This window comes from Monopterus albus, unplaced genomic scaffold (genome assembly GCF_001952655.1).
Source record: "Monopterus albus unplaced genomic scaffold, M_albus_1.0 scaffold58.1, whole genome shotgun sequence".
NCBI lineage: Eukaryota > Metazoa > Chordata > Actinopteri > Synbranchiformes > Synbranchidae > Monopterus > Monopterus albus.
The window spans coordinates 2,856,394-2,868,079 of NW_018127938.1; the positions used below are offsets into that span (position 1 = coordinate 2,856,394).

Here is an 11,686-nt window from a genome sequence, read left to right on the forward strand (position 1 = left end):
CTCTTTCCATCTCCTCTAATATCTGCAAACAAGATCCCAAACTGATAAGTCATATACGGTAAATAAGATAAATAGTCTAAACAATAGCACAAACATTAACAATAGCAGAACTCTGACAGACACAAAACTGCTTGAAGAACATTAACTGTGGTTTACAGGGTCTTATTAGAGAGCAGGTCAGACTTTTGTTGGAAATGGCCAGTGTAATATCAGAAATTCAAACAGATTACTGACACATGAATTATCCCTGCCCTAATACCTGAGTAGCCTTAGCCCAGCTCTCCTGGGCTGCTCTCAGATGCTCTTTGTGCTTGTCCTGGTCAGAGGCTGTGATGGGGGCGGCCCAGGTCCTTCTACAGCTGATGGAGTCCTCCAGTGATGACAAAACCTCCTGCAGTTTGGTCCACACAACGCCACTGCCCCCTAGAGGACGAAGAGTCAACATACAATCAGTCCTATTAGGTAATGTGAAGGGCAGTTTTATATTCTACTAGACAAGAATAGCTCCTGTGTATGAATGAATAAACATGTATGTTAGATAAATAGTTGCCTTTCCTGAAGATAACTTGCTGTCTTTTAGAGACTTAGAGGAAAAAAATAAAAGAATCAACTGTTCTTTTGGACACAGAGCAATATTTCCTGACTGCCTTGATGGGGAAAAGGTCACTGACATACAGAACACGTACACACTGATGAAGTCTACTGAACAAAGATGAATTTGCACAATGCTGCCACCAACCTCGATCAGTCAGAGGGGATTTAGATGCAACAGCAGACGCAATGTGTCTCTCTGCGCTGCTTGTGACCACCCTATGAGACAGGATGTCAGGAACCAAAGGCCTGGGTGTGGATGGACCTGATGGTCTCATATCATCAGATTCACTGCAGAAGAAGAATATCAAACATTTCTGCTAGTATATACATGAGATGTGTCCTATATATAATTTACTGATGGAAAAAACATGTAAAAATATGCACTAACAATTGTTTCACAACAGTATATATTCAAACACAGTCATTTTATGGATGTTATTATGCCAAAGTCAAACACATTGCTGCTGTAAATTTACTTATCTCACCCTTCACTAATGTTACCTTGGTGCCTTTAGTGACCCCATCTTCTTGTTCAGTTCAGCAATGATGCTGAGCAGTGTGCCAACTTCAGCCTCGCACTGAGCCAGGTCTGCTGGTGAAGGTTCGAGGGTTGCTGTAGGGTCAGGGCCCTCAGTGTCAAATGTCATATGGTCGATCATGTCCCTGACACATCCTGTCCCAGTATCCAGACTGTCACATCGGACCAGAGAGGAATTCTGAAGTGTTTGAACAAAGATTGTCAGGTAATAAAACATGGGGAGTGTTATCCCAGTGGGGTTTTTTAAAAGGTTTTACTCTATATTGAGGCAAACGTCTTCATTTCTCCCTTTAGTTTTACTCATATGTGTGCAGTAAACAGAAAAATAAAGCATTCTTTTGCTTTGAATATTCATCATCTAGTGAAGAGTTTTGTAAAAAAAATACCTCAGTAGGTATTTTCATTAAAAATAATGTATGTAACGCGATTGAACATGACATTGTTGCTACACTGTTTAGCGGCTATTGTTTTGAGTAGCGGAAAAGGAGGAAACTAAAACATCCTGAGATCTCACTTCCTGTCTAGCAAATATTTGTGGACTAAAACATCTTTTGTTGTGTACAAAGAATGTCGGCTAAATGACTAGAACACATGTCATTCTTTAATTCTGGTATAAAGTTCATATAATGCCTACAAATATTCCAGAATGACACAATTTGCAAGGTCTGTCTTTTAATCATATGAATTTTAACATACAGTATATTGTGCCGACCACTGTTTACAACATTCTTCAAATTCCTTATCCCTAATATCAAACTATTCTTAGTTAAAGTTACAGAGCAGCAGTTCCAGCATGCACTGGGTAAAAAGTACATTGGGTAGTCTGCCAGATAAACACATTTACAATTTCTGACATTTTAAAATCACTTGACTATGTGGTTACATAATGCTCCTTATGTTAAGTGACATATTTTCAAGACAAACACTGAAAAACGTCATCATAACTTACCGCCATACTTCTTGTTCTTGATGATCTGTAGGACTGATTCAATTCCTGTCGTGTTTAAACTTTTGAAAATATGAGATGTTCTTCATTTCCACTATTTAGTTATTATATCCTCCAGTAGTCAGTCAGTTGCTGCACCAGTCTGTTCTCTGCATGTCTGCCTACAAGTATTTAATATGATGAATGAAGTAAGTGGAAAACACTCAGAACATTACCCCCACCCATTTGTCGTCACTTTGTGTCTTTTCCTGTTTTGTCCACAGTTTGCTTCCATGCTTTTTAACAGTAGGTTTGGCCAGTTGTGTGAACTGTGGTTATCCAGAGCTGCTCTGCTCACAACTATGATAAACATGCAATGTGATGTTAAAATGCAGTGAAAATCAATTTGGACAAGGACAAATGATTTATAATCGCACTTTGTTGTTTAAGGATGGTTTCTCTCAGCTGAAGTTGATGTATAGCAGAAAATGGAAATATTCAAGTACAGATACCGCAAAACTGTACCCAAGCACAGTACTTGAGTAAATATACGTAGTTACTTTTCACCAATTACACAGTGGTAACACAGGAGTAGGAAAGGAAAGCTTTATTCGCCCTATAAACTCCATTACCCATAATTCCACGAGATTGTGCAGTTGTGATTTGATAATTTCCGGCGAGGAAGATGTTCGTTTAAAATGGTTCAAAACAAATTTTAGCTTGGCGATAAAATGTTTTGCAACTTACAATGAAATTGTCTTTAATGAAATCCTAGAAGTGTCGTAATCATTATTAAGGTACGTTTGGTTTTTTTATTTAAACATAACACATTTCAGACTTTATCACTAATCTGCTTTGACGTAAATTTTGGTAAAGCTAGCTAATGCTAACAGCTAAGACTGATACTGCGCTGTCATCAAATGTCACCTTGCTCTACGGGCCATTGTAGAGCAAACTATTTCTTAGCCACTTAGAGTCATTGTCAGGCTATCTGTGCGCATATTTAAACAAACAATGCGTGCAAATGTTCTCCCAATTTACTACATACTGTATGCACTCTGCGTTCACACGAACAAAATTGCACCTGTACTAATGTGGAGTTACTTTTAACGTTATATTTTGCGTAATATCGTGTTTTTGAAAGTATAAATACGATTAATAAGTTAGCATATACAGTCGGTGTGGGCATGATAGTTTATTCAGCTTTTATGTGTTAACTATCGGAGTAGGACACGACTTGGCATGTTGCAATTTAAAAGCTACTCTTGTTTAGATATTTTAAGATTTATAGACATCGTTTTGAGCTTGCAGTTATTGTTTTTTGAGGGGTAGGCAGAAAGACTACTTGGTGAATTTGAGTTATACTTAGATTTTAATATCAGAGGATACCAGCCACAGGTAAATGCTAAGGATCTTTTGGTCCATTTTTTTCTCAGTATGGTGTACTTTAGATTTAAAGGCTCAGGAGTAGGTGGTTTTAAAGTTTGTTTCTGCATAGATATGTATTTTCTCTTACTTAAACTGAATCTAACCTTATGCTTAGCCCGTCATCTCTTCTGATACTTTACCTGAACCTGAGTTTATCATAAACATTCATTTCTGTCTTCCAAGCACTGGAATCTAATATACAGGTATGTGCCAAAAAATTAGAATATCGAGGAAAAGTCCATTTATTTCAATAATTTGTTTCAAAAAGTGAAACTTGTATGTTATATTAGTTCACTACACACAAAGTGAAATATTTCAAGCCTTTATTTGTTTCAATTTTGATGATTATGGATTAAAGACAAAAAAAAACCCAAATCCAGTATTTCACAAAATTAGAATATCATGACAAAGTTCAACATTGTAGGCTCCCTGTGTCCCAATCTAGTCAGCTAATTAATGCAAAACACCTGCAAAGGTTTCCTCAGCCTTGAAATTGTCTCAGTCTGGCTTAGTAGGCTTCAGAATCATGGGGAAGACTGCTGACTTGACGGTTGTGCAGACAACCATCATTGACACCCTCCATAAGGAGGAAAAGTCTCAAAAGGCAATTGCAAAAGAAGCTGGATGCTCTCAGAGTGCAGTATCGAAGTATATTAACAGAGTGTTAAGAGGAAGGGAAAAATGTGGCCGGAAAAGGTGCACAAGTGACAGGGATGACCGCAGCCTTGAGAGGATTGTCAAGCAAGGGCGATTCAGAAATCTGGGGGAGCTTCATAAGGAGTGGACTGAGGCTGGTGTCAGTGCATCAAGAACCACCACATACAGACGTCTGCATAACATGGGCTACAGCTGTAGAATCCCATGCGTCAAGCCACTCCTGAACCAAAAACAACGTCAGAAACGTCTGTGCTTGGCTAAGGAGAAACAGTACTGGTCTATTGCCCAGTGGTCCCAAGTCCTGTTTTCAGATGAAAGCAAATTCTGCATTTCATTTGGAAATCAAGGTCCCAGAGTCTGGAGGAAGACCGGAGAGGCACAAAAGTCAAGCTGCTTAAAGTCCAGTGTGAAGTTTCCACAGTCAGTGATGGTTTGGGGAGCCATGTCATCTGCTGGTGGGGATCCATTGTCTTTTATCAAGTTAACAGTCAACGCAGGAAATTTTAGAGCACTTCATGCTTCCCGCTGCCGAGCTGAAGATTTTATTTTCCAGCAGGATTTGGCACCTGCCCACACAGCCAAAATTACCAGTACCTGGTTTAATAGCCATGGAATAACTGTACTTGATTGGCCGGCAAACTCACCTGACTTAAACCCCATTGAAAATCTATGGGGTATTGTCAAGAGGAATTTTTTTTGTCTTTAATCCATAATCATCAAAATTGAAACAAATAAAGGCTTGAAATATTTCACTTTGTGTGTAGTGAACTAATATAACATACAAGTTTCACTTTTTGAAACAAATTATTGAAATAAATGGACTTTTCCTTGATATTCTAATTTTTTGGCACATACCTGTATAGTCTCATTGCATGGTCAGCCCAACTTGCCGCTAATCCGAACTCAATTATCACCTCCAGCTCCTTAGAAACCACCTGTATCCATGGAGACACCTGAACCTGGCCCAGCAGATGGAGAAGAGCATTTGGTGGAGATGCGACCTCGAACACGCTCCAATCCTGAAGGTGCTGAGGACCGTCGCAGCAGCACCGGCAGCCTGGGAGGCAACAGTAACCCAAACATATCTCAGCCTGCTGTTGGCAGTCGTGTTGAGGGGGAGGGTGAGGCTTCGACCAGCGACAGTCCTCAGACTTCCACCACCACAACTGTTTCAACAGCTGCAGCTCAAACGGTAGCACCTGCTGCAGCCAGTGCACCGGTGCCCCTATCCACTGCAGCTGCTGCCGTCAAAGAGAGGCCGAAGCCCACACCCCAGCAGTCCACGCTGACAACCTCTGTCCCACCACCAGAGTACCAGCTTCGAGTACCCCGTGTCAACTGCCCAGAGAAAGTGGTAGGCCTTAAATTATGATTTATGAGGCTCCACATTAAAATCAAAATATATTTTTGAGCATTTTTTCAATTTGTTGTTCTGTTCCTCATAACAGATTATCTGCTTAGATCTTTCTGAAGAGATGTCTTTGCCGAAGTTAGAGTCTTTTAATGGGTAAGTTACAAAAAAAGTCTCAGTACTGGTGCTTCATTTGTCTTCACTGGCTGATTTGACTGTCTTTCCCTTTAGGTCTAAAACAAATGCTCTGAATATATCCCAGAAGATGATTGAGATGTTTGTTAGAACTAAACATAAGATTGACAAACGTCATGAATTTGCCCTGGTTGTAGTCAATGACGACGCCCTGTGGGTGAGTCCAGAATCATTTTAATCTCATCCATGTTACCTAAAGTGCGTGCGTGATGTATCTATTCCTGGGTATCAAACTTCAGTACTTTTAAGGCATCGATTGAATTACTCCATACCATCATATATCAAAAAATGTGTATTAAAAAATGCTTTTCTACATTTTTTTTAACTTATTGAGGTTAATGTTAACAGAACTTAAAGTTGTGGCAAATACACAGTCATGTGGAAAAATTAGGACACCCTTTGAAAGCATGTGTATTTTGTAACATTTTTTAATATATGGTTATTTAATCTCAATTTTAACAATACAGAGAGATTAAAGTAAAACAACTAAACAATTAAAACTGAAGAAAAGTCTTTTCAAGATCTTCTGTAAATGTAATTCTACAAAAATGCCTATTCTAACTGAGGAAAAAGATAGCACACCCTAGCCCTTAATAGCTAGTGTTACCTCCTTTGGCTGAAATAACTGCAGTGAGACGGTTCTTGTAGCCATCTACCAGTCTCTGACATCGGTCTGAGGGAATTTTACCCCACTCCTCAATGCAGAATTGTTTCAGCTGTGAGATGTTTGAGGGGTTTCTTGCATGTACAGCCCTTTTCAAGTCACCCCACAGCATCTCAATGGGATTCAGATCTGGACTTTGACTCGGCCATTCCAGGACTCTGGCTGAAAGTACATGCAAGAAACCCCTCAAACATCTCACAGCTGAAACAATTCTGCATTGAGGAGTGGGGTAAAATTCCCTCAGACCGATGTCAGAGACTGGTAGATGGCTACAAGAACCGTCTCACTGCAGTTATTTCAGCCAAAGGAGGTAACACTAGCTATTAAGGGCTAGGGTGTGCTATCGTTTTCCTCAGTTAGAATAGGCATTTTTGTAGAATTACATTTACAGAAGATCTTGAAAAGACTTTTCTTCAGTTTTAATTGTTTAGTTGTTTTACTTTAATCTCTCTGTATTGTTAAAATTGAGATTAAATAACCATATATTAAAAAATGTTACAAAATACACATGCTTTCAAAGGGTGTCCTAATTTTTCCACATGACTGTATTTTACTTTTTATGCTATGAAAAGGCTTTGAGTGCACAAAAATGCCAGTGAATTAAAAAATAAAACTAATGATCTGTACCAAAATGTGTAATTATATTAGTTTGTTTTGGTTTTGCTGTTGTTGTTAAAACTGATTTTATAAATTTGGTATTGAAAAAGTATCATTTAGGAACCGACATAGAAAGCAAGGTATCGTATTTGTACCGGTGTTGAACATTTTGGAATGATACCCAGCCCTAGATGTATTTATGCAGAGTCTCCCATTTTGTTAGAACACTAGCTTTTTATTTTCTTATGTTTATGTGCTTCAGTTGTCAGGTTTCACGTCTGACCCCAGGGAACTGTGCAGCTGTCTGTATGATCTGGAGACCAATGTGTGCGAGTCCTTCAGTATCCTTTCATTCAAAACAAATTTTTAAACAATGAGAATAAAATTCATACAATGAATTGATACTGGGGATGTAACATTATTTGTCATTTCACAATATTGTGATAGAAAAATGTCTTGATAATGTTGTGGAACTGTGATGGCATCTACCAGGATATTACATATGGTTATTATTAATTTGAAAGTAACATAGCAGATGCTCCATCGTTGACATTTAGAGCTGTTTGGCAGCATTTCAGTTTGAGAGTTTTTGGTATTGTTACATCCCAATCGACATGTTAGGAAGTGATTAAATTGTCAGTGTTAAATTTTCACCTTAACTCACCTCTGTAGATCTCGAAGATCTTCTTAATGTAATGTAAGTACCATCTGACTACTAACCTTTTTGGTCTTATAAAATACATGAAAATCTACGTGAGGTGGTTCATTGAAGGTCATCTCTTCTTTTGCTGCCTTTGTAGTCGCCTGAAGATTGAGCTACCATTGATGGAAAACATTCAGACCATCCCACCTCCATATGTGGTGCGGACTGTGCTCATCTACAGCCGCCATGCAGGACAGCTACAGTTCAATCCTTCTGAAGCTGTTGGTGTAAGTACAACACTGCTGAAATTTCCCCTTTTTCTGACTTTACTTCATACACAGCATCAGAGCTTTATACAACTGGTCTTTTATTTTTAGAGTGTATTTGATTTCCCCCAAGAGAGATGTTTATCTTTTCTTTCGGTGAATGATTTGTGCAGCATGCTAAATGTATATTGAATGAAAGTTTTACTTATTCTTGTGTCCTGCTACAGAAAATGCTGCAGTCTCCATATTTTTTCTTTGATGTGGTTTACCTGCACAATGGGGTGGAGGAGCAGGGAGATGAGACCAGCTGGAGAGTGAGTGAATAAGCTGACAGTGACAAGCTTTGACTGTGTACCAGGTTGTGCTGTAGCTTAGTGTATTTCAATAGTACAGAAAACCATTCATTGCACATCTAGGTACTACTGCCAATTTCTAGTCTTACCTGTTTGAGACCTTCCTGCATTGGCAGTGAATTCACTTAAGTATTTCATCCATTTTACTAAGCCTGAAGTATATGGAGGAATGTTGTAAAGCCTGCCTAAATATAATAGCATTTCATCTGACACTATAAACAGGATATTTCTCTCCACACACCAACTGTGTGGTGTTTTTTATATTTCCAGGACAACTATACCACTTTCTGCAACCTGGACTCAAAGAGCATGTGCTATCGCTTTGAGGTTTCCCTGAGTGGGCCCGCCATCGAGCTGCACAACTGCATGGCCAAACTTCTGGCTCACCCTTTGCAGAGACCTTTCCAGAGTCATGCGTCTTACAGCCTGCTGGAGGGGGAAGACCCTCAGGACATTGAGGCAACAGTCTAAAATGGGACACAGCTGCTCTGTGAAACACATACACACTATAGTTTATTAGAAGAGGGTCCAGGGTTTGCCAAGTCCATTTCCTGTGGTAGAGCAAGAACGCCTAAGAATACATAGGAAAAATTGTTATAGTTATAAAGAAACGAGACCATTTCAGCAGGTTATAGTTAAATCAACCATTGTTTTTCATAAGAAAATGAATCGGTTGAACCTATTCCCTTAGACCACACTGATCTGTCCATGAGTCGTAAAGGATTTAATCAGCTCCAGTCTGTGCCAGTTGTCCATAGCTGGCCTTGTAAGACTTTGAAGTAGTGAACTGCTAAATCATATGCGGTATCACAGACATCATAACAGTACCTTTGTGTTCAGTCGGTAAATTCCACCTTTGTTGCCTGTTTTAATGTATTTTTATAAGGTGTTGTTTTTAATTCTTTGCATTTGTTGCTCTTGTATGTTACACAAATGAATGTACAGTAATGCAGTTGTGGCATCATTTGATTTGTTCATAAGTGGCACGTACAAGAGATTTGAGAGAATTTGTGGCATCCCCCACTTTTCCTGTATGTAAAATGATCTTGTGGCTAAGTGGTCCAACATGGTCTTATGAGTCTTCACAAAGGGAAAACATCTGAATTAATTTGGAGATTAAATATGATACAGAAATCAATTTAATTAAAAATGTACAGTATTTACAGAAAAAAATCCCACAAATGAAGTGGAACAGGTAGGTGGCCTTGTATGATAATGTTAGCACTGATTATGCCAATGATCAGATCTCACAAGCGCACACCTGCTCACATACAAGTGGTGTTCATCAGTCTGAAACAAGTGATTTGAGCAGTTGAGAGTTTGGTGTATCTGACTTGTGGCATTTGTACAAACAAGCCTCAGAGAAAAGTAAGAGATCTTGTTCTCTGTAAATGGAAATGTTTTTGCATTAGGCTCACTGTCTAGATGAGGTTTTTGAAGATGTTTCTTGGTATTAAAAAGGTATGTTGAACCATATTTTTCGTATTTGTATGTGGATGTTTTGAATTTAGCGTTTATGCCTTCTATGTTTTTGTCAGGAGATGGCAGCAAAGGCCTCACCTGGAGCTGCTACAGTCTGAATGTATGGAGCAATTTCATATTTATGTAGGTACATTGCTGTATTTAAATTGTATTCTAAGATGGCAGTTTTGATCGAATTCTGCTGTCTTGATCTTGTTAAACTGATTTTGCTAAACGTTTCTGCTTAAGTCATCACTGTCAGTGTTTATAATCACCATCACTCAGATTTCTGAATCTATAGGCATATGTGACAGCATTATTAGGCAGTTTTTACACCTACTATTACAGCCTTATCTCTCCCTATAGCATGAATATTACTTCACTGATATATATTTGCCTGTCACCCTATCTGTGTCTCTAACCATTAGATTTCTTGTTTTTGCTCAGATGTTCGCATGTCCCAACTCTTATTCGTGTTCTTTCACTCCTACCTACCTTCATAGATTAGTTTCTTCTGCCAAGGACAGGTTGTCAGAGAGACAATGGGGAGCAGGAAACCCCTGGGCTCAGAGAACCTTTCACCTTTCACACCCTTCCCTAGACAAGCCAACGTCATCGCTGATAACCACCCGGGGGGAGGGGGGGAATCCAGTGTTATGCCCTCATTCTTGAAGAATGACAGGTCCCTATTGTTTTCATTCTTTCACTCCTCTGCCATGACTCCTTTCCGTGGTTGCTTGGAACAGGATATGGTGGAAGTTTTTCGTTTGATATTTCTGCTTTTACTTCTCACATGGTTTTACATTGTTCATCCACCACCAGGGGAACATGATCAGCGATTTTGTGATAATCTGTAGTAGCTATATTTTAGTGTGGCAATAATGGGTGATCTTTCCTGGTTTCTTTTATATCACATGCAGACAGTAGTGGAAAGTAAGTACACTCACTCAAGGACTATACTTAAGTACAGTTCCGAGATGCTTAGAGTATTTACATTTGATGCTACCTTGTGTTTGTACTCCCCTACATTTCAGAGATTTATTGTACTGTTTACTCCAGTGTTTTAAAGTTGGCTCTATCCTGATAAACTACAATATCACAATCCTCTTTAAATTTTGATTAGCCGGTACTAATCATGCAGTGATATATTTTATAATTAGTGCTTTTGATACTTTTACATTCGTTTCTTAGATACTAACATTTTACTGATAATATTTCTGACTCTTAAGTACAGTATTTCAATGGGCTATTACTAGTAGGAGAGTATTTTTACACCATGTATTACAACTTTCACTTAGCTAAAGGGTTTGTGTATTGCTTACACTGCTGTGTGTGGACTAAGCAGTAAAATAAAACTGTCAGTATGTTGAGAAATATTTCCCTATTCAGAGATTCTGAACCATATAACTAAGATTTTTGAAGAGTTTGCGAAGACTATTTGATTTGATTTGATTTATTCTTTCAAGCATGTAAAACAGTTGATATGACAACACACATAATTTTACACATAATCCAATATCAATTTGCTTATACCTAGTACATGCTTGAATGGAGTAGGAAGAAATCAGACTTATCCAGTCCTACCCCATGACATCATCTTACCATCATTGGTTTGCAAGCAGTAAATGATTCACTTCTACCCACACACATATTATACTAAAAAAAGATTATAACAGTGTTAACATTCTTACATCACACAAGTAATATACTAAAGAATTATTACAAAATGTACACCACACCCACAATTGTCCATGTAATTAATCATTGAGCCTGTTCTTGTATATATCTTGATTGACACATACCTTTATATTTATGTTTAAACTCATCAATTTTCTTTCTATTTTTTATGTCCACACTTAAATTATTCCATAGTTTTACCGCACTTATGGAAATACAAAATCTTTTTTTGGTTGTACGTATAGCATGAATTTTTAAATTTAAATGACCCCTTAAATTGTATCACCCCCCCCTTCCCTTTCATTAAATAGTTTTTGAATTCCACCAGGTAATAAAT

The 11,686-nt window shown here is 38.3% G+C and overlaps 3 protein-coding genes across 7 annotated transcripts in view; 2 read left to right on the forward strand and 1 right to left on the reverse strand.

Moving 5' to 3' along the window:
* ushbp1 (Usher syndrome 1C binding protein 1) overlaps positions 1-2,087 on the reverse strand; it is a 9,753-nt gene extending 7,666 nt beyond the window's left edge. The window contains exons 1-5 of the mRNA XM_020602709.1: positions 2,082-2,087; positions 1,096-1,310; positions 740-882; positions 260-423; positions 58-76 (exon numbers count right to left, since the gene is read on the reverse strand). Coding sequence (XP_020458365.1) covers positions 58-76; positions 260-423; positions 740-882; positions 1,096-1,310; positions 2,082-2,087 — 547 coding nt within the window. The remainder of the gene's footprint in view (positions 1-57; positions 77-259; positions 424-739; positions 883-1,095; positions 1,311-2,081) is intronic.
* Positions 2,088-2,703: 616 nt separating this feature from the next.
* babam1 (BRISC and BRCA1 A complex member 1) lies at positions 2,704-9,687 on the forward strand. 2 transcript variants are annotated; one of them, XM_020602890.1, is made up of 9 exons: positions 2,704-2,854; positions 5,063-5,496; positions 5,591-5,649; positions 5,725-5,845; positions 7,212-7,290; positions 7,622-7,646; positions 7,750-7,879; positions 8,086-8,172; positions 8,482-9,687. In XM_020602890.1, exons 2-9 carry the CDS (start codon positions 5,086-5,088, stop codon positions 8,680-8,682), a joined length of 1,113 nt encoding a protein of 370 aa, XP_020458546.1. In that variant the 5' UTR covers positions 2,704-2,854; positions 5,063-5,085; the 3' UTR covers positions 8,683-9,687. The 2 variants fall into 2 exon arrangements, with proteins under 2 accessions (XP_020458546.1, XP_020458547.1); XM_020602891.1 differs by lacking the exon at positions 2,704-2,854 and adding an exon at positions 3,086-3,455.
* Positions 9,688-9,738: 51 nt separating this feature from the next.
* The window catches only part of plvapb (plasmalemma vesicle associated protein b), a 10,544-nt gene continuing 8,596 nt past the window's right edge, over positions 9,739-11,686 (forward strand). For 2 of the 4 annotated variants that reach the window (XR_002275169.1, XM_020602886.1), the window contains exon 1: positions 9,781-9,816. Coding sequence is in view for 1 of the 4 variants with exons in the window: in XM_020602886.1 (XP_020458542.1) it covers positions 9,796-9,816 (21 nt within the window). In the remaining 3 variants the exon portion in view is untranslated. The other 2 variants (XM_020602889.1, XM_020602887.1) reach the window with 2 other exon arrangements.